Below are 26,847 nucleotides of genomic sequence, written 5' to 3' on the forward strand. Positions count from 1 at the left end.
GCTGATCAAAGTGTTTCTGCCCAGTAAGAAGAGCTTTCATGTAAAAGTAGATGTTCAATCATGCAACTGATCCAGGTGCAGATATACACCCAGAGAGCTACAGGATTACCTTAATCTATATTTTATCTTACAAAGAAGCCCAAATAGTGCTGAGATTTTTTTCTGTGTGCATCCACATAAAACAACTACCAGTAAGTTTAAATGTGTGCGGTCATCACATGGCCAGCATACCTTATATCAGTGAGGGAGAAACTTTTTGACACCGAATGCCCAAACCGGAACGCATGTGTGCCAGAGTGCCGGAAACCCAAACACCAGCTGGTCGGTGTGCATGGACGTGCCGGCCACCTGCTCTTCGGGTTTCCGGCAAATGCATGTGTGCCGGCTAGTTGGTCTTCGCGCATGCTGGAGTGTTGGCCAGCTGGTCTTCGGGTTTCCGGCACTCCAGTGTGCTCAAAGACCTGAAGTCCAGGTGGCCAGAGCACGTGCCCACAGATAGGGCTCACGTGCCATAGGTTTGCCATCACAGCCTTATATAGTTCCTGTATGCATCTCACCTGATCACGGCTACTATGACACTTCATCCACGCTGCCTGTTGTTTGTGGTTGATTTAACAGTCAGACTGGCAAGCTATCCTGACTAAGTTTCTTGTCCTCTCACCCTAGCATTTCCTTTGATCTTTGATTTTGCATTGAGGATTCCACACATTGTGCTGAGCACTTTTTGAGCTTGTCTTCAGCAAGAACACTGTCATACATATCATATGCAATTCATCCTCCCGCTATTCTGTCTGTTGCTCCAATTTGCTCCTTCTCACCTGCCAAACCACCTTCATATACTGTGTGTCCTTGAGTCTTCTGTCACTTTTCCCCTTATCATTCTCACGGTCTCTTCTTTGATTTCTATCTGGGCTTCCTGTCTCCTTCTGAGTCCAATGCAGACATTCTATGGTGCTAGTCTCCTATTCTCTCGACTGTTCCCTCCTGATATGTGCCTGGCCTTGTTGTGGCTGCTGCAGCTCTGCTACCACAAGCAGTCCAAAAACTTGTTTCTTCTATCTGGCAAATGTGGCCTTAGCTATCTTCCCTAACTGGGCTAAGACCTTTAAAACGAATCAATTATCGTCCAGGCTTAAAAAGCAAACCACACATATTAAAAAGATGTACAACCTTTTCGAACAACATCTCAATAAAAAATACTTCCTAAATGAGGATGGGAGAAGTAAGCAAACAATAACAATTCAAACTCAGGTGAAGCAACTCTGCTTTAAACATTTTAAATCTTACTGTGTAGAGCTATATTTTTCCAAGATGTCAATGAAATAACAATAAAAACCTACCTTCAAAATTTGCAAAAATGATGAGATTTCCATTTTTAAGAAAATTCTTCCGATACAATTCACTATATGGCAAGATGTAATGCCATCCCCATCCTGGGCCTATATGGGTCTTATAGAAAGGATCAAAAGTTCCAGTAATGTCAGCCTTATCCCAAAAAAGTTTGCCATCTGTCAAGCAAAATAAACAAACAAACATAAAATACTGAAGTTTTTTATCAATATTTTATATATATAGCCACCTGCATTTTTAGTAGTCTATATATGATTCAAATAATCAGACATTTTCATCCAACTTGGAATTATCCAAGTAGCCTTGACTTCTGTAATACTATTTGAAGATACAGTTCCAAGTGCCTAACATTTTGTTTTCTTTTCAAGAGCAAACTACAAATACTTTTATACCTGATTTTTTAAATACTTTATTATGAATTTATCAAATTTACCACGAATCCAAGAATTTGAAAAATTTCCAAATTGGATTTTCCACAGTAAATTAGAAATGGAATGAAAGGTATAAAATTCAGTAGTTAATTCAATTATACACAAAATTAGACTTGCTTCTTGATGCTAATGTAACCTTCCAAAACTATGGTAACAGTTCTGTCCTATTGATGCTACACCATCTTCAACAATTCTATGACTTTTAACCTATAAATTTGATTTTAATGCATCTAATCATAGGGATTATTTCAGATCAGATTTTTAGCAGCTATACAATTATGCTCCTAAGCAAGAGAGAAAGCAGTCAGTTGTCCGCAACCCAAACACCTGTTAGACTTACTGTAACGCTGGTTGGGGTCTGTAACAAAACTTCGGCTTGCTGACATCCTTTGTGTGATGTCAGGATCTTGATCCACTATGGTGAATGTCACTTGTCTGTTCCCAGCTGGCCACTCTAATGCTCCATCATTCTGGCCACTACATAAAGAAAACATGATTCCTAGGTAATCTCCATTTGAGTTGGATGCACCACGGGGATACAGACTGAGCACAAAGCAGTAGCCTTCAGAGTTATAAAAGATAGGGCTTGGCAGATAATCTCCTTTTGAGGAACTCTTTAAAATGGAAGTGAAGTTTCTTATCTGCCAAACGCTGGTAGGACATTGCGTTTCAGTCAGAGTGACATCATCAATGTGAATTCCTCCTTTGGAATTCTGTGGGTCTCCTTTAAGGCCATGAAAAACATAGCGGAATTTGGTACGGCTGCTGAATGGAATGTTTGCAAAGTTCCATTGCTTCTCTCCATCGCCTGAAAGGGGAGAGGGGAAAACCTAGTATTTGGTTCATTTACATATTCAACCCATTTTATGCTGTTTTCCCTGTGATGATCTCAAAGAGATATTTAGCAGATGTAAAGTGAGGAAGATATGAAGAAGAAATGACTATAACTTAAAAGAGTTAATGAAACAAATGCATTTAATAAAGTTGGAGAGTCTCCTGGCATAGGATTGCATTCCACTGATACCATGAATAATGTTTGAGGGCCTTTACTTGACCACAGAGAAGCAACAGTTTTGTCAAGGTGTGTGCCAAACGTTGCTTAATTGTAAAGATAAAGCTTGAAATTTTTTTGAAAGAAGACTGGTTTGTGTTCATTCTTCATTCTTTAGATTTAACCCTTCTGATCTCAGCTGGTCACATAGCCTGACATGTCTTTTAACAGAACAGGGTTTCTCAACTTTGGTAACTTTCAGATATGTGGACTTCAATCCCAGAATTGGAGTGGCTGTCTGACTGGGGAATTTTGGGAACTGAAGTCCACGCATCTTAAAGTTGCTGAGGTTGAGAAACACTGTAATGGAGTGATGAGAAACTGTTTGGCACGGAAATTGGGAGATAATTTGCATGCCTGTGTGTGCCCCAATGTGAAATGCGCATGCACACACAGCTGTTCCTTTCTACTTGCCACAGATCTCAACACAATCCCTGAAAGAGAGGAACTGTGTTGCTTGATAGCAATAGCACTTAGACTTATATATTGTTTTACAGTGCTTTACGGCCCTCTCTAAGCGGTTTACAGAGTCAGCATATTGCCCCCAACAATTTGGTCCCCATTTTACCCACCTTGGAAGGATGGATGGCTGAGTCAACCTTGAGCCTGGTGGAATTTGAACTGCCAAATTTGCAGGCAGCTGGCAGTCAGCCGAAGTAGCCTGCGGTACTGCACTCTAACCATTGCACCACCATGGCTCATGATCTGCCTCACAAGATAGCTTCTGAGTTAGCTGGATGAGGGGGAAGGCTTCTCCCTTGTCTCAAAATGTGGAAGCTCGCAAGATACAACAATAGGCTTGCATTTGGCATGAAGGCAGAAGCCAGGGTGATTCTTATTCCCTCTCTGCAAAAGGCCACCAATCTTTTCAAAGTTTTTCTGGGTTTATTACACACACCAATTAGATATTGGAAATGGGAAGGCAAAGATATCTGGTGCTCTTTTTAAAAGATAAAGTATAGTCCTGAATGTCTCATTGTAATTAAATCTTCAAAGGTTACTTGAGAACTTACCATGGATGCTTCTCAGTTTTATTGACTTCCTAATGTTTCCACTACCATCATCAGTTTTAAGCCATACAATCAGATCATCTTTTGGACTGCCATCAAATTTGTAAAAAAATTGTAGGCACTTCTCATTTCTTCTTGGATAAAGAATACGGGACTCCAAAACGGCTGTTTCACCTGAAAGGCCTTTGGTGGTATCAAAGCTCATAACATAGTCATTCTCTGTAAAGTAGATGAAGATGATTTAATGTCCTATGAACCATGATTCATTTTGGACAATTGTGCGGGATTTCACTGGGTATAAACTGAGGCACTCATGAAAATATGTCACTGTAATCTTATAATAAAAGTAATAGTAACATTCATAATTTGGTTTCATAGCCCTGTCTACTTCAAAAGGCAGGCCTGAATATGCTTCCCTCCTTCCCTTTATCTTTCTCAAACCTGGGAAGGGTCAATTCTGAGACGCATTCTCAAATTACTTTTGTGCCACAGATCAGATTTCTTCTCTGTGACCATTGCCTTGGTTGTGGGTATTCCTCCTGATCCTCAAGGATTTTCCTTCTGCCCACAACATAATTTTGGATACAATTAAAGTTTCTAATTCTTTTTTTCATATGCTATAGTCTTCCTATTGGCTTTCATTACTAAATGATTTCCAGTTGTACAGCTGCATTCTCACCCATTTAAATTACACATTAGTATGTTACCTAAGCATTGGTTGCTGTTATCCCGACTTGTAGTCAAGGTATGTTCCCAGTCCTTGTCATCTCTTCCATTTTGCACCATGCCACAGATATTGATGGACTCAAACGAACATTGGTCAAGGAGAGTAAGACTGGAAGCTGCAGGAAACAATCCCCCCATTTCAGCTTAAAGAAACCTAAATGCAAATAAGACAGGCCTCTTTTCTGCTTAACAAACCTCTTCCCAAATTAGTATTGTGTTCCTTCGGAAAATTAAAACATCTTCAAAACTACCTTGTTAAGGCAAGCTGGGACAGTTTCAGAACCATTCCCAGCTCCATAAGAGTGAGTATTAGTGTAGTATGATGTGCTATAAGTGTTCTGAACGAATAGTTGAGTGAATTTTACACAACCTTTTATAGACTAAGGGATGCAGTGAAGTAGATGGGAGACCATAAATGATCAGAGGGCACTGAAGGCAATTAATGGGCACTAATAGTAGTTTGATCCCTTCTGCTTCAGGGTCATAGGGAGTCTTAGGCCACAGGTTGTGTATTCATTCACTATCTAAGGTTGGTGATTGTTGAATGAAACAATGTAAATGTTACTTCCTTGGTTAATTTAACTTCCTCATTGCACTGGTCCTTTTCAGATGTAATATACTGGTTAGGATAATTCATGCTTAGAAGCTACTGAAAGATTCCTTGGGAAAAGACATGCAAGACATGCAAGGCTAAAGAAGTTGCAGTGGGTGTGTTTGCATTCTGATGAACCCCCAAAACACCTTTGTGCTTTCAATTATATAGTTTTCACAGACATATTCCTAATGTAATATAAGGGGATAGTCTTAGTTATTAAGGAATATTTAAGATGTAAGTCCCAAAGGTGCTGAGCTGAAGAAGCTTCTTGGATGAAAATTGAAACGTGTTCAAAGAAAAACAAGAAAGTCCAGTTCCCTCTTGAAAAAGCACCTTTGGGACAACCATGATGTGGGTGACTGAGAATCTCCATAGGTGTTTTAACATGTAAAGTCACCACAACTATAGCATAAAAATTGAGTAAAATAGAATAAACTTACCACAATGGTACATGCGATTAAGCCTCTCTAGATCTATCTTGCTCATATCCTGGCTTTGCCCAATAATATTATTGAATTCTGGAATTTTTGTTGTAATTGAAGGGACAGAACTGTTCTTATTGAATGAATAAGGTCCATAATGCATGACAGATTCATAATCATATGGAGTGTTTAAATCAGAAATGAAACTGTCATCATATTTGTCAAAATTATATGCCTGACCTAGAAAAGAAAATACCAAAGCTTTTAGGCAAATTTGAAAATTAATGCTTTAATATGTTATTAAACAATTAGACAAGACAATAAATTATAACAGATCTAACTTCTACAGCTTGGTCCCGAATACATTACTTAATACATTATTTACTTTGTAATACATTTTCTGTCCCTTCCACTTACCATCAATGATGTCATTCCACCAAATCTTAACATAGTCGTCTCGATCAGTGCGTGACTGTTCATGATAAAATCCAAGGGCATGCAAGACTTCATGCTCCACAGTATCTTTATATTCACAGCGTGATCCAATAGAAACAATCTGGCCATTCTGAAGATCTCCCACATAAGACCAGCATCTGTGATTTCATGATATGTGCATTCTTTTAAAACATCTCATTTAATATAACAACTAATATAAATACATAACCTCTTAGGCTAGAGGAGCCAAATGATAATGGAATGAGAGCTTCTCATCTATCACATAGCATGCCTTCTTACTTTTCTAAGCTACCCATTCAAAAAAATATACTGATGCTGCTTTATATCATCCAAATGCAAATGTTGGAATAGTCAAACGATCATAGGGCTATTCAGATCTTAATAAACAAGCCTTATATCGAACGTTCATGAGTTTTGCAAAAATGCACAAAGGTACAGAGGAATGTACAGAAACTATACACAGGGGAAACTGTAGGCATGTATAGAAATTCTATCTATATTCTTTCAGAAAGAAGTGGGGTGGATGGAGAAATGGTCTAGTTTGTGCCTTTATACTAGGTTTCAATAAAGAACGAGGGAAGGAGTACAGTATCATTTTGTGCACTTAAACTATGGGCAATAATTATTTAAACGCAACAGCTTTCCATCATAACATTAACTTGTCTGTTTGAATAAATTTACCCATCCAGCTTTTCAAATTGGAGGTAGGACTTCTCTCCTTCATAGGGTTTAAAATCAATGCAAGACTTGAGTCGAAACATCTCAAATGCTTGCAATATGACACCCTTGGTATTCAGGTCTGAAAGAAAAGAATGCATATTTTATATTCTTATCCAGACAGTAGACAAATGAGAGATTCACAAATTGCTCTTAAACAAAATATGTAAGATACTGTATTTTACATGGCTTTGAAGATACCATAGCCATCTACAAAAGCATTATATACTTTGACAACAATATAAGAAGTAATAAAGTAGACCAAAATGGAATGCTACTAGAAGGATTCTCCCATAGTCATTCATTTTTTTCTACCCACCACACCATCAGCCAATGATTTGGAGCAGGGATAAAGAAAATGAATTGCAAAGCTACTTTCTTGTGTACTTATTATTGGAGCCGTATGATACTTAGTCCTTGAATAACAGTATTTGATTCTCAACAGTACCACCCTTTGACATTTGAGTTCTTCCTCAGCAATAATCAACATTAAATGTTATATATAATGTTACACACACTACGGCAGCTCCGTTCCCATTTTAAGCCCAAGCTTGAAGATGGCAGGTGAGATCCTGCTGAAACGTTGCAAAGACAATCTCAATCTTACACAGGAAAAGACCCGAATAATATTTGTGTTGTATTTGTGCTGATAAATAAATAAAGGGAGACTAGTATAGATCCATTTCAAGCTATTTAGCTCTCATCAGCTAGCCATACCCTTACTGGGATTCGAACCAGGGCTGTATTATGTATGTATGTATGTATGTATGTATGTATGTATGTATGTATGTATGTATGTATGTATGTAGTTAATGGGTCAAACTCAATGAGATTTTGTCTTTATCTACTAAAACGCTTGAAATATGGAAAAGCTGGCTTGAAATGTTGAAACTGAAGCCCAAGAGGAAGTGAGCACTCAATTAAGGGAACTCTGAAGGAACATTTTAAGGGAATTAAAGAGAGAAGAGAGCAAAGGATCCACTCAATTTGCTCTCTATTAGAATTTACTGCATAAGCCATTGTATCCATCAAACTAATGATCAATGTAGAGTTCTAGAGCAGAAGATGTCGTTACCTATACTGTTGCCCATTTTGTACGGAATTGGAAGTTTCCATCTATAGGATTCGTTCCTCAGTGCATTTCTGTCAAGCTGTTAAGAAAATTAAACTATGTTCTTTTAAAAAGTTTATTTTGTAACCTCTTTATAAAGAAGTAGATTAACCTTACATACCGGCATGATAATGTCACCTTCAAAGAACCTCTTTCCTGTTGCTAAAAGTAGAATGAACAATAGTTAAGGGCAAAGCATTATTTAAAGACTCATTAGACATTTTGTGTTCCCTAAATTTTAGATACATTAAAAAAAACAGCATTTGATTTTTTTCATTTCACTAACATGTCCATATCTTGGCCTGGGAATCTAGATGGATTTTTGCTGCATTGCTATACACTTTAGCTTGAACATTTTTTTTAATTGGACACAACAGAGTGAATAGACACAGATTGGATGTCATTAGTCATACACTGATGGAGGTTCTTTATCACAAACAATCTCTCAGAGCATTCCCTAATGTAGTGGCTAGGAAGTAAAATAATTGTGAGAATGAGGGAGACATAATCAGTGGAGAAGGGAAACAAGAAATAAAGGAAGCACGTCAATTTTTTTTTTGTTTCTCTAAAACCGTCCTCAGAGAACAAATCAGGTCTTCCTTTCTGTGACATCCCTTCATAAACCTGAAGAATGCAGTCATAGGTCCTTCAAAGTTTTCTTCTCCAAACTAAACGTTTCCAATTTCCTCATTCTCTTATGCTGCTTCTAATTTTCTGTTTTGGCAGTGACAGAACTCATTCGGATTCAGTACTGTCATAGTACTCAAAACTCCACATCAAACAAGATAGTCCTTCCAGACCCCACTATGAAGAATGGCTGAAGCCAACATGCTATGTTGACTGGTTCTTTGTTTTGATGTTCTGTATGTAGCTCTACTCTTTTCTATTGATAACAGTGGATCCCAAGTAAGTTTTTCCCCCAATTTATATACATATATATTCAGTACAATATTTCTCTCCAATGGATTTGCTTACCTGCATTGATTTCAGGGATGCCTTGCCTAGGTTTTCCTTCATCTAAGGAGTGCCCTTCTAGATAAATAAATACATACATTAGTATCAAATATGTACGTACTTCTTTACAGATAATTATTTCAGATTGTATGCTTCCCACCTTAGAAAAAGATACCTATCTCTTTTTGAGTTTGTTTTGATTTACCTTCATGTTCTGCTGTCCTCCTGATCTGCAATGGCAATTGGACATTTTTAGAAATTCAAGCAAGGAAAATAAAATAGTATTATATCAACTCACAAAGCATCTGGAAAAGAATCATACCGTAAAGGTGGAAGAAACAGTCAGGAGTGCCGCCAGGCACAGGAGCTGAGGTGAAAACATTTTGGAGTGGCTTGGAATGATTGAGGGCAGTGCATAAATAGTGTGTAAACATTCTGGACTTTGTATTCAGTGTCAAGAGAAATTTATTAAGAATTAGGCAATCACAGGCTAATATTTAAGCCATCTTATTTTTTCCTAATTACACCCTAGGTATAATAAACTTATTTTTCTCTATATAGTTTTCCCTTCTTTCTCTAGAGAATCAGAAATCATATTGACATTATTGTTTATTTAGATGCTTAAAGAACTGTTCATAAATTCCATGAATAAAATATCCATGTATATGGAATCATGTAAGTACTGGTATTAATAAATAAGACAATGGTCTGGCCATTCTCTCATTTATTAATAAATAATACATATTATTTTTTATTATTTATATATTATGTATTTACCTCTAGAGAACAGATGAAGGGCCAAATGGATGAAATGAATGGAACAGGCAAATATGCCTATCTTGCAAAAGAGGAGGAAATAAGAACTAAGGAATTACAGGCCATCAATCTAACAGCTATATTTGGGACAATTCCAGCACAAATCATAAAGGCAGCCATCTGTAAGCACCTTGAAAATAATATGACAATTACCAGAAGTGAACACAAATTTGTCAAGAATGTATCTTTCCAGATTAACTGAACCCCCTATTTTGACCAGATAATTTACTTAGCAGATTGAAGGAATACTTCAGTCATGATATATTGTATTTGATTTGACAAAGTTTGAAGTGGATAGAATCATCATCAATCTATCCTGACAGATAGATTTATAAATTATTCATCATCAGATTGAAGAAAAATGTTACATTTAATCTTGGCGTTGCATTTTTTAATGACAATTGAGGAAGTTTATCAATCTTGCAGATGACACAAAATAGATGGGATACTATTCCCTGTAACACAAAAGACAGAAAATTCAAAACACTCTTGACAGGCAATAACAATATTTTTAACAGAAATTAAAGCAAATGTATATAAGTAGGAAACAGAATTCAGATTATTACAAAATGGATCTTTTGTATATTACTGGTGATATCAATACAAAAGTAGGCTAAGGAGAAGTTGCAAGAATAGGCAAGTTTGGTCTAGGTGAACGGAATGAAGCTGGCGATTGCCTAGTGCTATTTTTCTTGGGAAATCATCTCAGCATAACACAGGATTTAATCCAACAAAAGCAATATTTATACACATGGACAGCATTAAATGGACAACATCAAATTAGGTAGAATTCATTTTATGCCAATGATGCTGGAAAGATTCAGTTACATCTGTTAAGACACTTCCTGGAACATTGCACTTATTGGTTCAGGATCAATCAGGGAGTTAGACAGGGATCTATTTTATCACCATTTTTGTTCAATCTGTATGTTGTGGAAATTAGACCTGGAACTACCTGATTTGGGAATGAAGATCAGAAGTACTTGCCTATAAAGTTGCCAAAAGTCGGAGTGACTGGTTAAAACTAATTATAGAATGGATATGGATATAGAATGGAAGTTACCTGGCTTGGCAAATAGTAAGATAATGAGACAATAATTAAGTCAGCCATGTGATATGGCTGCAAAAAACAGCATTGCTTCAATAGAAATATGATTTCTAAATCATGGGGAAAAAACATTTTCTACTGTATCGTGCAGAGGGGGTAGGAAAAAAAACAGGTTTAAGCACAAGACCTTGAAATAATCTTTTTTAACGAGTGCAGAAACAGCAATAGCATGACTTAATGGCTTCTAATTAGAATATAGTTGGAGGGAGTGCCACAGGTGCCTGACTCAGGACTTTGCAGAGCCCTTATTTTCTTCCTCTTCTAACTTGCTAAAGCGAATTAACAGCTAATCTTGCAAAGTATCTAGTCACAATTTGGCAAAAGCATAACAATAGACTTTTGCAATACAGAGAGACCTCGACTTACAACCATTCGTTTAGCGACTGTTCAAAGTTACAACAGTGCTGAAAATAGTGACTTAAAACTGCTTCTTGCGCTATCAAGTGTTGCAGTATAACCACGGTCACATGATCAAAATTTAGGCACTTGGCAACCAGCATGCATTTACAGTGACTGCAACATCCCAGGATTGTGTGATCGCCATTTGAAACCTTCCCAGCCAGCTCCAAAGCAGCAAAATTAATGGGGAAAGCTGGATTTGCTTAATGACAACTACGTTGATTCAGTTAACAACTACCTTGCATAGCAACATAAATTCTGGTCCCAATTGTGGTCATGGGTTCAGGACTATCTATATCAGGGGTATCCAAACTTGGCAACTTTAAGACTTGTGGACTTCAACTCCCAGCTCTGCTGGCTGGGGAATTCTGGGAGTTGAAGTCCACAAGTCTTAAAGTTGCCAAGTTTGGACACCCCTGATCTATATAAAGTGACTTTTTCTGCTGTATTTCCCTCTATATTACATTTTAAACATAAAAGATGCATGATACATGGCAATATATCTCTCTGTGTGCCAGCTGGGGATTTTGAGAGGTTAAGACTTTTAAAGGAAGAATAAATTTCATTTTTCATATTATAGTTAATCCTCGACTTATGACCACAACTGAGCCCAAAATTTCTGTTCCTAAGCAAGACAGTTATTTAAGTGAATTTGTCCAATTTTACCACCTTTTTTTGCTACACTGACTCACTGCAGTTATTATAAATAAATGCCAGTTGCCAAGCATCAAAATTTTGACCACATGACCATGGGGATGCTGCAATGACTGTAAGTGTGAAAAATGGTCATAAGCCACTTCTTTCAGAGCCATTGTAATTTTGAACTGCCACTAAACACATGGTTATAACTCAAGGACTACCTGTATTTAAAGCCATCTTAACTCTCCAAAATAATATCCTGGTTTTCTAGAGATTAAGTATCATCATGCTTTTTGTACCATGTATATTTTAAAAAATGCAATTCTCCTACTTTTAAGAAAATCCTCACTCATTACATTAACATTAGATCCTCCCATACTATATCAGCAAGGGATCTCCAGCATTTTTGACCTTGGGCAAGTATTTCACCATCATTTAGAATCTTTAAGTCTTCCATGAATGTTCTTTGCTACATATTTTGAGGGTGTCCTCTTGGTCGTTTGGCATCACGAGAGGTCCATCTTCATTGCCATTTTGGGAATTTGGTTGTTCTCCATGTAGAAAATATGACTTGCAAATTGGAGTCTTCTGCGTGTAACAATGTTATGTAGTTTGCCAGAGAAACTGTTTTAAGTGAATCTTTAGGATTTGGCAAAGGCATCATTGTTGTCTTCCATTGTTAGAAGACATCAAGTCTCTTGTTAATACTCGCTGATCCTTCCAAGTCTTGCTGACATAAATGGGAGCGCTGTAGAGGTGAGCAAATGGAGTATTTAAGTTTTCAGCGCTATAGATGAAGAGGACCAGATTTTATTCATCCTCCAGAAAACAGCTGTTGCTTTTCCAATGCAGCACTTGATAGCCACCTCTACATCACCATTTCAAACGATTATACTGCCCAAATAGGTAAAAAACTGTTCTACTTCCTGAAGTGGTTGTGAGCTGTGTGATTCCCTGTATCTGTGTGGTGGAGCTCACATATAGGATCTACATGATTCAAGTAGGGCAATATCATCTGCCACTCATTACATAGGACAGCAAGATTTCACTACATTCATTTTCAGTCTGTTGCAAAGATTAAGTTAAAAACTAGTCCCTTACTGGACTAATCTTACTGGCAATATTTATTTAACATTACATGGCATTACTAGAACATACTGTGAAACATACAGTCACTATGGCATCTACTATTATACGCATGCTATTTAGGACAGTCATGCTTGGTTCACACGTCTTGTGCACCCAGCCCTTATTTTACTTGGATTCTAATTTTTGTGATTCTGTCTTTGGCAAATAAACTGTCTTAAAATTGTGGAGCACGCTGATAGATTTTTGATAAGAGTTCTTTCCCCTTTTTTCCAGTCATTCCAAATTGCTACTTTTTCAGATTAATATGGAAAATTAGGAGCAAAGGTGTTGTTTGGATACAGGAGGGACTTTGCTACTGTATATCACCTAATAACTGCTGACAACATGTCCAGAGCAGTAGCAGATAGCTATGTCCTAGGAACAGTAGCTATATGATGCGGTTTATCTCTTTTACCACCCAGATAACTAAATTGCTGACCTATAATTTTATAATTGAGTTAGAAGGAACATAAAAATGCTAACTCTCATAATTTAAACCAAAGCTAGCATTTTAATCAATTGATACAGAGACAATCGTTTTTGTTTGAAGGGTTCTTCAGGAAATCCACTACTGTGATCTATATTCATGCAAAAAAATTAAAAATGTGCAGGAAGAGAATGTATTTTATTATCCCTTTGCCAGTGCGGTTTTCCAGTCCACTAGATTCTTTTCTATAAAAACACAAAGTGTATTTAAAAGGAGTTAACTTAACAGGAGTTGCACTTATTTTTAATAACTGTATCCTGTGAATTATTCTACAATGCTGTTTTTCTACATTTACCAATATTCTTCAAACTTGGCAACTTCAAGATGTGTGGACTTCAGCTCCAAGAATCCTGATTTGGAATTCTGGGATTTGGGGTCCACACATCTTAAAGTTGTCAAGTTAAAAAAAATGCAACAGACTGTCCTAATTGCTTATGTTACTATGCAAAGATACAAAATAATTATTTAGATTAACAAAAACAGAAAGGAATTTGGAGATCTTCTAGTCTAACCCCTTGCTTAAGAAGGACACCTTACATCATTCTGGACAAATGACTGTCCAATCTCTTAAAAACTCCAGTATTAGAGCACCCATGACTTTTGAAGGCAAGATGTTCCATTGATTAATTGTTCTCACCTACAGGAAAATTTTTCCTTAATAGGTTGGATCAAGGAGACATTTCCTATACAGATTTCCAGGTAGCACTTGGTCTTGTTATGTAGCAACTCATTCTATAACAGGAGATGGAGGACCCCTCAGTCACCTTCTATATTGTGTAATTTACCTTTGATCTTAGCCAGTCACATTCTTATGAGGAAACTAAAGGCAATCTGGATGCTTGTGGTTAGTATATTATGGCTTTGAGTGAGAGCAAAATAACCAGAGTTACTATGAAACCAGAGACTCTATGCGTAAGCAATCTAGCCAATATATATATATCCCCTCTACCTGATCTGAAATGAGACACCAAATCAAATTCAATCTTAGAAGAACCATGTTGAAATGCAGGATCAGGATAAATAATGAAAATTTGGTTGAGCAAGAAGGGAGAAATGTACAGTCATCTAAAGCTCAAGCTAAAGCTAATGTTCACTCAAGGCAATTTACCTCAAGAAAAAAAAAGCATTGTTTCATTTAGTAATGAAAAGAAAAAGCAATGAAACCAATAATCAGTGAGTGCCAGAAGAATGTTATGAAGTGTCAATTCTTACCTGATTGTTAACTCACAAGTGAATAAATATTTCTAGGTTTCTGTGAGCTGTTGGAATGGAATTGGAAAGTGCCATGCTCTTCCATCCAACCTGAGCTGAAATCCACTGGGTAACTGTGGCTCAGCCATTCCTTAATTTAGTGCATTTCACAAGGTTGAGGGAGAAATGGGAGAAATAAGTGCAATGGATGCCAAACTGAGTTGGTCAATACATTGTAAATTGAATACATATATACACGTGGGGATAGGCAACTAAGGAAACATAACGTAATATGTAGTGCAATCAATTATACGTGAACATTGGGCACTATCTAACAAAATGAAATTCAATGGTGAAAAAAGTAAGGTTCTACATTTAGGCAAATACTATTGCACCTTGTTTACAAGGCTGTAAATATTAAACCTAAAGGATGACAACACAGAGCAGGCCTTATGGTCCTTCTGAAGTATTAACTTCCAACATGCTGTAACCCAGTCCTTGCTATCTTTACTGCAAGGTATTCTATATGCAAAATATGTAAAAAAGAGAGAATATGTTATAAAATAATATTAAGGTAATATCCCTAATTTAAAATGTTTGAAACCCTAAACTAGCATCTTGTTAATGCACAATATTCCAAATGTCTGCATCTTTCTCATGTTTATCTTCAGACAATTTGTTAACAGTGAATATAACTGTAAGGTTTCGTTATATACATTAAAAAGCAAGATAAATAATTTTCATCTGCATTTAGTGCAACCTTGTTTCACACTTTGGCTATTGTGGCAGCATCTTCCAATTAAACCAAGGCCAAAAACACTAATAAAATAAAAATAATAAATATTAATATTCCCCTTAATGTTAATAAAAATATTAACAGAATATTACAGCAAAGCTATATGCACTGTAGTCATAAAGCACAAAACTTTATTAGAGGAAAGTTTAAAAATATGAATATATTGTACAAAAGTGTGTGCAAAAGTAGTTTACCAGGCAAAACACATATAAAAATAGTATTTTTCATATATGTTTTTAAAAATTTCTTAAACTGAGATGATGACTAACTAGTTCAAAGTAAGAAAAATAGTAAATGAAATAAATGAATTGCAATGACTACACAGTTAAGGTAGCTGAGACCATCTTGTCCAGCTTATCTGGAATATACCATTCTTTTTATTGTTTTCTTGAAGGCACACCATCCTTTCTGTGCATCTTGTGTTTCAAATGTTTCTTTGGAGAGAAGGGTTTACTTTTCAAAAGTTCTTCCTTCTTAAGCTCCCAAGCGTTATCCTTCTCATCCAGTTGGATTCCCTTTGATTTTGCCATCTGGCAATATGCCCTGTATTCTATTTCAGCTCTAGATCAAAAGGAAAGAGGAAACAATTTAGGATAATTGATAAATGGGGGATATTACATCCGTGTTGACCATAAGCCTTTTGACCTCAGTTCTAAACTGAATTAAAAACAAAATAGCTTTGACTTTGCTTTCTCAAAACCAAGAGGACACTAATGCAATAAAATATGGAAAATTCCTTCAATTCAGTTCAACGCTGCAGAAAAATATTGTTTTAACACCAATGAACTGAATGCTTATTTAGGCAAACAGAAAGTGGGAGGTAATTCACTCATAAAGATTTTCTAGTACAATTACTATTCTCAGTCCAACTGGATTATATTTTACTTCTTGAACAGAGTTGTGGATTTTAAAGCAGTGCAGAGTTCCTCATAGAACAGAAGACATGAGAGAGGATGCATCAGACGGGAAACTGTCAAACATGAGGAAGAGGTTGTTTTGGGGAGAGAATGACATAAAAAAGCGTACAGGTACTCCTCTACTTCCAACCACTCATTTAGTGACTCTTCCAAGTTACAATGGCACTGAGAAAAGTGACTTATGACCATTTTTTCACACAACCGTTGCAGAATCCCCATGGTCACGTGATCAAAATTCAGACTGAATGGAAAGAGCAGGTCCCAAAGGAAAAGCAATTGTTTGTTTTCCCAACATGCATTGGGGGAAAAGAAACAGGGACATCCACTAATTAGAGATTTGGTAAGTATAATGTAGTGAAAATGGGAGGAAAAGGTTGAAAATTTAGAATGGCCAAGTTAGATTAATGCTGCTCTGCAGGAAGTTCTTGGGTTTTAAAACCCAAACATTTTGAGTTGATATAAGATCATTGTCAGAAACCCTGCTCATTATCCCTTCATCCTAAATCATATGATCTGTAAATGTAAAAAAATAGGAGAGGTGCAGATCTTATGCCATTGCTCTAAAATACTACTCCTACAGTAGATTTGGCTGGCTGCTCTTTTAATATCATTTAGAAAGGTTTCAATTTTGAAAGATGTTTAATATGTGATTTGACTGTGCTTTTTTTAAAAAAAGCAGATTTTTTTATATTGACTGATTCGGATACCGTCAATTTGAATTGTTTTGATAATTTCATTTTCCCACCACATTGCTCCACCACAAACTAGAATTAGGAAAGTTACAGGGTCACCTGCTTTAATTCTCTTGCTTACATTTCCAAGAATTTGACGCAGGCTTTGTGCCCATAGATTTCTGCAATTCGTCTTGGGACATCTCCATAGAGATCTGGGGCATCCATCGGTGCGTGCAAGGAGTGCAATGTTCTCAACACGCCCAGTTGCCCTGATTCTGCAGCGAAATGAACTGGAGTCCAACCTGCCTCAGTTCGTAAAGTCAGGCGAGCACCATGTTCCACAAGCAGCTTTACTATCTTTGAGTGGCCTGTTGAAAATGCAAACAGGAGATTGGAATGACAAGGACAAAGCTTTCCTGCTAAGACAGAAGTAGCTTTTTTAGACCAGCCTCTGGAATCTCTTGTATTGGGAAACTTTTTAAAAAAGAAATTCTGAGAACTGTGTCTTGTTGGAGAACTTTCTCACATTTGGCATTAGCTGAAATTTTCCTGAATTGGATATCAGACACTTCATTTTTAAAAATGTCTAGATATACCATAATTACATGGTATAAAGTTTCATGTCACTGGTCACCTTGTAACCACAACATATTGGAGATTCATGGTTTATTTAAATACTTTAAATCTTGGAAGAGGGAAGGCAGCCAATAGGGAATGTCACTATGCTATCCTTACACATGTTCCCCTACTAAGAATCTACATATTTCAGTTGAAGAACATAATGGAGGTATTATTTACCAATATATAACTAGGTTATTTTTGATGGGTATTTTCTGTGAATTTAAAGAGTGTCTAAAATATGTAGATTCTTAGTAGGGGAACATGTGTAAGGAGACAGCATAGTGACATTCCCTATTGACTGCCTTCCATCCCCAGAATCTTTATTTTTAATATCTGGCTAATGCCTTCCATTCAATATTATGCCTATAAACCAAGTTGCTTTATATCCACACTCAACTGCTGATGGCCAAGACCACTACTCCACCATTACTTGCCAGTCTGTTTAATATGCCAACTAGAAGAAGCACAAAACTATTGGGGAAATACTTTCTGACTGTGTAAAAATTCATAGATGTGGTGGATGCCACAGATCAATGACATCTCTTTTGTTCCAACAATTCCTTGTAAAGGGCAGGTCGGGCCTTCGTCCCATGCACAAGTCAGTGCATTTTGCATTTAAATCATAGTGCTTGCCATTAGAGGCATTCTCGTTTTTTGGCGCCTTTACACTGCATTATCTCCAAAATTGTATGATAAGCATAGCATTTTTTTCAGATCATATTTAAACTTTAAGAGTGAAAATATGATTCTGAGCAGCTAAGAACAATTTTTAAGAAGCAGATAAAACCAAGAATCCAATGCCAGCATTCCAAGGAAGCTTCCATTGAGGATTTGGAAGATGGGCAGGGAGAGGGACATGCTTGGAGCAGTGTCCCCATCCAGCCATTTATTCTATGCAGGTTCAGCTGCTGACCATGTCCTCTCATACCCAATATAGGATTATAGTCTCTGCACTTCTTGCTGCTTGGGGAAGCATTTGTAAGGCACACAAAAGCACCTCACTTTAATCCCAGGGAGAACTCATGAAAGGTCAGTAGTGAGAATGGGAATGAAAAGGAAGATAGGGTTCCTGCTCTCATTCTTCTGCCTCCTGCAACGTTGGATAATACATGGTCCCCATCAAATCGTTTCTTTACTGGCGCAGACCAAAGGAAGGATCACCTGGCGCCCCCTTTTATTAAACTGGGATAGGCTATCAATAACCCTCCAATGATTCCAGAATCTAAAAGCGAGGTAGCCTCCTTGCCTGTTGCTCCTGACCGTCTCGACCTCTCCTTTTGGCTAACTTTTACCGCTTTTGATTTCTGTTACACCGGAGAAATATATATTTTGCTAACCGATCGGAGCGGCTTGTGTGCTTGCTCTGACCAGGGCTGGGAATATGCCGGCTGCAACCCGAATGCTTGTAACTTGCTTCCACAGATACTCACATTACTTCGGGCACACCGCCTGTCCGCCTGTTTCCTCCAGACGCATGCGCATCCCCCGGGCGATTGCTTACCGTTTGCTGCCGCCCAGTGGAGGGGCGTCCGGTCGCTCCAGTCCGCATCTTTGCAATTTGGGTCCGCGAGCTCCCTCTGGAGGATTTCTTCCGCTAAGTCGTATTTGCCCAAAGCCACCGCTTCGTGCAGCTCCGTCATGCTGCCCTTGGCCAAGTTCTGGAATCCGCAGTTTAAGGCTTCAGCAAAGCCTCTCACAGACCAGTTTTTGTCCTCAAGAGAGGCGTGTCAGATGTGGCGAAGAAATTATTCCGGACCCCTTTCTGCTGCTGCCGCCATCCGCCCCAAACAACCCAAGGGCTGCTAAGGGCAACATAAACAAAGAGATAGCGCCATCCCTCCCCCACTCCCTGCGATTAGGACCGAGCAATCTCCGGGCGACACGAGAGGCCTCCCGCCTGTTCCTACTTGTTTCCTAGAGAACCTAGTTCCTAGTGCGGGGAAGCCTTCGAGATGCCCCCGCGAGCCCTCCATTCACGTCAGTCTACAGGAGGGCGACTCCGGTAGCAGGAATAGTGTAAGGTGTGTGGTGTTGTTTTCCAGGCGTTGCTTGAGCGAGAGGAAACCCTGGTTTGAAGTGCAGCAAAGGAACAAATCTGCCCTTCCCGCGGTCACTTGGTTTCTGCTGGAAAAAGCGGGGGTCGCTTGCAGAAACCGGGGAAAGTTTTGGGGAGGGACCTGGTTTCGGCACTTGAACTCCGGACACAAACTCTGCCTCCCCAAACAGCCGCTGATCCTCCCAGGCATCCGGGCAGTGTCGGTCAGCACCTCTCTCTCGGGTTTTTTATTTTTGGGGTGCTTCTGGTCCTACCAAATGGTGTGAAATCCCCTTTCGAGTTATAATAATGGAGCGGGGAGACAATCTTCTCCTTTTTGTCCCTAAATACTTGGCATCCGAATCAGGCTTCTTAGTTGCTTCCTTATGCTTAATGGTTAATCAACATTTTAGTTTTGAAGGGACAGAACTTTCTTCATAGCGACTTAAAATGCAGTGGGGGAGATGGGAACAGGAAGTATTAAATTTTGTCAAAGCAAGTCACCTGAATTTATTTGTGGGATATCATCTCGGCTCACCAGCAGCAGCGAACAGTGGTGCATTTCTAGAACTGAAGTACACATTTCTTCATTCTGAATCCCCAGGAAAGAGGAAAAGCAAAATATTTTGCGAAGGAAATTTTAGTGAATTTTTGGGCTTACCCTTTCAATCTTCTTGGGCTGTAAAATCTATAGGGGAGAATGTACCACCAGACTTGCAAGATTTTGTTAATATAACCTTACAGTATAATTACTTGGTAATCAGGATTCTAAGCAAGAATTAAGAAATCAGGAAAGTAGAATTAATCAGTAATAAGTAAGTAAATAAATAAATCTACTGACTTAAATTTAATGCAATAAAGAAGTTAATGGCACAAAGACCTAGGTCTGAATTGGCTGTTATACTATTAAAGCAAATGGCCTTCTCCAATAATGTCTAGGGACCAGTAATCATAATAAATCTTATAAATATTTGCCTCTTGCTCCATTGGCAATAAAAAAATCCTGATAATAGTAATCTAAGCCCTAGCCATTTGCTACTTTTTTCTGATAGCTAAGAATTCCTCAGACAGCTGTTTGTCTGTTTCCACATAACAGATTATCTCTCTTGCTAATCTAAAAGACTATTTCAGGAAGCCTTCAGACTTCTAAATCTGGATCTCTTTTTTTCAGTCCAACATCATTTCACTTCAGTATTTTGTTGGTAGAAATATTTATACATTTCTAAGCATTTTGCTGTGTTTCCATTTAAATATTAGTTTTAATGCTGTGTGTAGCATTAAGAAGAACATGTAGAACCCCAGTTCCCTCTGCGCCATGTACCACAGCCAGAAGTTAGGAGTAGCAAGACATCAAGTTAGATGCTTAATGGAGATAGATAGTTGTAACTCTTGACTTCCCATTTCTCATTCCAACATCTGCTTATTCACCACTTGTGCCTAAAATCTTTGCTTATAATTTGAAGCAAGAATAAGCAACATATAGAAAAAATAAATACAAATGAAACATCTGAAAACTAGTTTATGTGATTTTCCTCTTCTTTGAGTGGCCAAGTAGGGACACAAATCATGGAAACATTTTGCAGGCAGCACCAATTTTCCTACATGGGTCTCTTGATTCAAAACTGTCTCTATGTTTGGGTTCTGATAAACCATATTCTGCTAGGACATTTTTAAGAATGACTCATGTTAATCTGTTGCACTGAAGGTTTATAGTCCATCAGTCATGGGAAGTGTTGGATATTATGACAAATTGATTAGAATCACAGAATGGGAGAGAACTTGGAAGTCATCTAGACCAATTTCACTTGGTGAATGACAGTAGCTTGGGAATTTTGGACAAAATGCCTATTCAGTATTGGGTTTTCAGTATGAAAATCTCCAGTAAGGGGAACATACCACTTCATGAAACAGTCTGTTCCACCATTAGACAGCTGATACTGCCAGGAAATTTCTCATCTACTTTCCCGCTGACTTGGATTACTGTGATGTTGAATGGTTTGCCTTGGATTTGAACCAAGAACATTCTGTCATTTTTGAGAGTGTACCCCAGTACTGCTTCTCCCACTGTTTTGCTGACTATGAGGGCTACTCTATTTCTTCTAAGAGATTCTTGTCCACAGTAATCGATATAAAGGTCATTAGAATTACCTTCATTTATTCCTGTCCACTTTAGTTCACTGATTTTCAAGATGTTGATGTTCAATCTTGCCATCTCAGGTTTAACCACATCCAGCTTACTTTGAATCATAGTTCTTACATTCCAAGTTCTGATGCAATATTTTTCTTTACAGTATCAGACTTTCCTTTCACCACTTGACACATTCACAGCTGAAGATCCTTTCAGCTTTGGCCCAGCTGTTTCACTCTTTCTTGAGCTACTTGAAAGTGCTCTCTGCTCTTCCCCAATTGTATACTGGATACCTTCCAACTTGAAGGCCTCATCTTCCAGCTTCATATATTTTAGCCTTTGGTACTGTCCATGGGGTTTTCTTGGCAAGGATACTGTGAGACGGTTACAATTTCCTTCTCTAGTGGACCCCTTTTTGTCAGAACTCTCCACTATGACCTGTCCATCTTGGATAGCCCTGCACAGCTTAACTCATATCTCCGTTGAGCTGTACAAGCCTCTTTGCCATGATAAGGCAGTAATCCATGAAAGGACGTAACTTTAATGGATTATAATGTGTGTGTGTGTGTGTGTGTGTGTGTGTGTGTGTATGTGTGTGTGTGTTGTATTTGTGCTGATAAATAAATAAAGGGATACTAGTATGGATCCATTTCAAGCTATTTAGCTCTCATCAGCTAGCCATTAAACATTAAAAATAAAAATATGGGTTTCTGTCTGGATGGTTTTCTGTGATGAGCCGAATGACAGAAAGAGGGAGTAGTGAGCACCCTCCCATATTTGGGCATACCAGGGGTTGTAACATAAATACATACCTATTTCCCTGGCTTAGCTGATAAAGGAAGAGAGCCTGTGGCTTAGTGGGAATTACATCGGCCTAATATGCAATACAGCCCTGGTTCGAATCCCAGTAAGGGTATGGCTAGCTGATGAGAGCTAAATAGCTTGAAATGGATCCATACTAGTCTACCTTTATTTATTTATCAGCACAAATACAACACAAATATAAAAAAGCAACATTAAAAATAAAAATATGGGTTTCTGTCTGGATGGTTTTCTGTGATGAGCCGAATGACAGAAAGAGGGAGGAGTGAGCTCCCTCCCATATTTGGGCATACCGGGGATTGTAACATACATACATACATACATACATACATACATACATACATAACACATACTTATTAACTGGTTGGATTAATTATAGTTAGAGTGAAGTCAATCTTTTAACATGCCACTCAAATGCTATATCTGACCCTGAACTACAGTAAAAAAACAAACCACCTCCCTTTTTACAACCCAATAATCCCTTAATATGAGGTGGAGCTGAGCATTTACAGGCCAGATGCTCTTCCTGATGCCATGTGCAGTTTGCAGCAGATTTTTTTCTTTGTGCCCTAGGAGAGAAACATCTGCCACTACCTAGAATTGGACTCTCAACCTTCTAAGTGGGAGGTGACCATCTTCACTAGACCACCACGGCACTCAGGATACCCTGATACACAGTATTACTATGAAAATGTTGAATCACTGTAACTGTCAGACAAAACTTCTCATCCCATATTTGATACTGAAGGGTATTATTTCATTAATTCCCCAAAGGTGTATCTCCCTTTTATTTGAAAACTCTCTCTCTATCATCAAACCTATATTCATGTATTTGTTTTTATTTAGAAATCTGCAAAAACAATCAGATTCCCAAATAAAACCTACTTTTATTCAAATATAAATCTATACTGTCTTCTGATATGTTAGAAATAATTTTCACTATTGGATATTTCAACTGTTTGCTGTCTGCAGGTTTATTTGGTGTGATTAAGATGTTGGACTTGCCAGCCGGAAGGTAGGAGTTCAAGATCCAAGTACCACATGATGGAATTAGCTTCCGATACTTGCCCCAACTCCTGCCACCTAGCAGTTTGAAAGCATGCAAATGTGAGTAGATAAATAGGTACCACTTTGGTGAGAAGATAACAGCATTCCATGTGCCTCGGCATACAGTTATGCTGGCCACATGACCATGGAAATATCTTCAGACAACACTGACTCCCTTGGCTAAGAAACAGAGATGAGCACCGCCTCTAGAGTCAGACATGACTGGACTACATTTTTTATGACTTAAAAAGTCAGGTTTTTTTTTTTTGACAAATACAACATGTAGACTATGCCAGACTTATAAAGAAAATTTGAAGAATTGTGGACTAAGATACATCCTTGTCTCCTTTTGACAAAAGACATTCAGACCAATAAATGAAACAGTGCATATTATTATTATTATTATTATTATTATTATTATTATTATTATTATTATTATTATTATCATCATCATCATCATCATCATCATCATCATTATTATTATTATTATTATTATTATTATACAATTGTATCACAGCGGCCAGTTGTTTCGCCGGATTTGGCATTGATTACTAGTCGGGCCCCACCCAGGGGCCTAGGACGTCGTAACGTATTTTTGTAATGTACGTGCAGATCCAAGCAGTGCAGCTTTTTGCATTTGACTGATGGTGATTTTGTCAAGTTTTAACTGTTTTTAATGTAATTCCAGTGCTTTTGGAATAGTACCCAGTGTGCCGATTACCACTGGAATTACCACTGCTGGTTTGTGCCATAATCGTTGAATTTCAATTTCTAAGTCCTGGTATTTCGCGATTTTTTCATGTTCCTTCTCGATTATTATTATTATTATTATTATTATTGTTATTGTTATTGTTATTGTTGTTGTTGTTGTTGTTATCATTATCATTATCATTATTATTATTATATACTTTATTCATTAAACATGAAACTCAGCCAACTGAATTTACAAATACCAGTGACTGGTGCTAGGTTGATACGGTTGCTGCCAGCGTCCTAGGTATCAACCAAGTACTTACTTAAAATATAAGATGTTCCGAGTAGTGCAGTTTTTTGCAGTTCCGCTGGTGTTATTGTACGAAGCTGCAATTTGTTGATGTATCTTGTAAAATTCTTGGACATGGTGCCAAGTGCCCCGATGATGATGGGTATCACTGTTACATCCTTCATCCATAGCCGTGTAGTTTCGATGTGGTTAAACCTGAGATGGCCAAATATTTCATTATTTTTTCTAGTTCTTTTTCTTTGACTCTGACATCTCCAGGAACAGCGATATCAATAAACTGTACATTTTGGCCCTCTACAACCGTGATATCTGGCGTGTTGTGCTCCAAATGACGATCCGTTTGTATTCGAAAGTCCCACAAGATCTTCACCTTCTCATTTTCGATAACTTTTTCCACTTTATGTTTCCATGACTTTATGGATACAGGTATATCATATATGACGTAGTGGTCGTGTTTTGGTCTGTGACTGTAAATAAAGTATTATTATTATATCATATTTTTTACATAATACCAGTGGATTAATTTAGCAACTCGGTCATGTCTAGCTTTGTAATCAGTTTGTGCAATTTTGCTGCATTCACATATTGTGAAACAGTTTCGACTTTGTTATTGCAAAGTTGGCAGTTTGGGTTGTCAGTGGATTTTTGTATCTTCGCTTTCATGGCATTAGTTTGTAGTGCTTGTTCTTGAGCAGCCAGTATTAAACCTTCCGTTTCTTTCTTGATAGTTCCCATCTTAAGCCATGTCCATGTCAAGTTGTCATCACGTTTTCCTTCAATGTTTTTCAAGTGCTGTCCATGCAAAGCTTTGGTTTTCCATCTATTTAATCTGTCATCCACCTGTTTTTCCTTATATTCTTCCTTTGTTTCTATTGTTTTTATGCTTTTCTCCATTTTCACAGCCTGCAGCAATTTTTCTGTACTTTGGTTCACATAATCATTCAAACTTCGTTTTTCTTCTTCTACAGTTTGATGGATTTGCAATAGCCCCCTGCCCCCTATTTTTCTTGGCAGATACAACCTGTCTATGTCACTTCATGGATGTAAAGCTTGGTACATATTCAAAAGTTTGCGCGTTTTCCGGTTTTGGTTTCCCAGTTCAGCCAGAGTTCAGTTGATGATTCTAGCTGAGTAGCGTATTACTGGAACTGCCCATGTATTAATGGCTTTAATTATGTTTCCAGCATTCATCTTTGATTTTAATATTTTGGGGACCCTCCTGATGTATTCCTTTTGCGTTGACTCTTTGACTTTTCCTTTTTTTTATTAATATATTTTATTATTTTTACATTTAAAACAATGCAATACCATGGAGTCGGAGTGACCATACATTCACATTATGTACAGCTAGTTTCAACCATTAACAATTAATCTATTTAATACATTGTCTATCCTTATATATATTTTTTGCCTCATTTCATGTCCACCACATATGATAGAAAGTGCCTGGTGTTTTTTTACACTTCCAACAATTTGGGGCCAGATTTTTGAACATTTTGGAAAGCCGTGCTGGGGTGAGATGCCATCTGTAGAACATCTTATAAAGAGTCTCTTTGACTTTTCCATTCAAGATGTTATCTGCTTCCAATATGCCTAGGTACTTGTAACCATCATCATTTGCTAATGCTTTCACTATATTTCCATTTCCCAGTTCTATTCCTTCTGTTTTTTCCATTTTTCCTCACCGCATGGATAATATAGCACATTATTCAAGCCCAAAGTTCATTTTGATGTCACTGCTGAACAGTTGAACTGTGTTGAGTATTGATTTAAGTTCAGTGGGGCTTTTTGCATACATTTTAAAGTCATCCATGTATAGTAGATGGTTTATCTTGCCATGTTGGCTTGAGATTTGGTATCCCATTTTGTGTTTCGTAGGATTATTGTCAGTGGAATTAATGCAATGTTGAACAGTAGTGGTGAAAGTGAATCCCCTTGGAAGATTCCTCTTCTGATGTTGATGATGATGATAATGATGATAATGATTATTATTATACTTTCCATTTCTATTTTCAAGGGAACAGGGCTGGTAAATGTGAATCCACAGTCCAACTGTCAGAAATTGTTCAGGATAGCTGATGGAAGCAGAGGAGACGTACATTTGTTTGTCAAGAATTCCAAGGATTTATAAAACACTACCTGGATCATGGATAACTGCAAATATGATCAGAAGAGGGGCAGCAGGGGGAGGGGGGGGGAAAATAAAGCTTTTA

At 37.7% G+C, this 26,847-nt stretch overlaps 2 protein-coding genes and 1 long non-coding RNA gene across 3 annotated transcripts; 1 reads left to right on the forward strand and 2 right to left on the reverse strand.

Annotated features, from left to right (window-relative positions):
- Nucleotides 1-2,065: 2,065 nt before the first annotated feature.
- LOC309387386 (meprin A subunit alpha-like) lies at nucleotides 2,066-9,205 on the reverse strand (the record flags this gene model as incomplete). Its single annotated transcript, XM_081943859.1, has 11 exons — nucleotides 2,066-2,589; nucleotides 3,846-4,061; nucleotides 4,550-4,684; nucleotides 5,604-5,825; nucleotides 6,003-6,178; nucleotides 6,723-6,840; nucleotides 7,834-7,909; nucleotides 7,991-8,031; nucleotides 8,845-8,901; nucleotides 9,029-9,053; nucleotides 9,146-9,205. 11 exons carry the CDS (start codon nucleotides 9,203-9,205, stop codon nucleotides 2,066-2,068), a joined length of 1,650 nt encoding a protein of 549 aa, XP_081799985.1.
- Nucleotides 9,206-15,494: 6,289 nt separating this feature from the next.
- On the reverse strand, nucleotides 15,495-19,279 carry ANKRD66 (ankyrin repeat domain 66). Its single transcript, XM_081943262.1, has 3 exons — nucleotides 19,101-19,279; nucleotides 17,118-17,346; nucleotides 15,495-15,948 (listed from the first exon to the last, which is right to left on the reverse strand). The coding sequence occupies exons 1-3, from the start codon at nucleotides 19,237-19,239 to the stop codon at nucleotides 15,765-15,767; spliced, it is 552 nt and encodes a 183-aa protein (XP_081799388.1). The 5' UTR covers nucleotides 19,240-19,279; the 3' UTR covers nucleotides 15,495-15,764.
- Nucleotides 19,280-19,482: 203 nt separating this feature from the next.
- On the forward strand, nucleotides 19,483-26,816 carry LOC309387087. The gene is made up of 4 exons (XR_014174540.1): nucleotides 19,483-19,620; nucleotides 23,557-23,691; nucleotides 24,893-25,060; nucleotides 26,652-26,816. It is a non-coding gene; the product is annotated as an uncharacterized lncRNA (long non-coding RNA).
- The last annotated feature ends 31 nt before the right edge of the window (nucleotides 26,817-26,847 follow it).

Source organism: Natrix helvetica (genome assembly GCF_964273705.1).
Source record: "Natrix helvetica genome assembly, chromosome: 2".
Lineage (NCBI taxonomy): Eukaryota > Metazoa > Chordata > Lepidosauria > Squamata > Natricidae > Natrix > Natrix helvetica.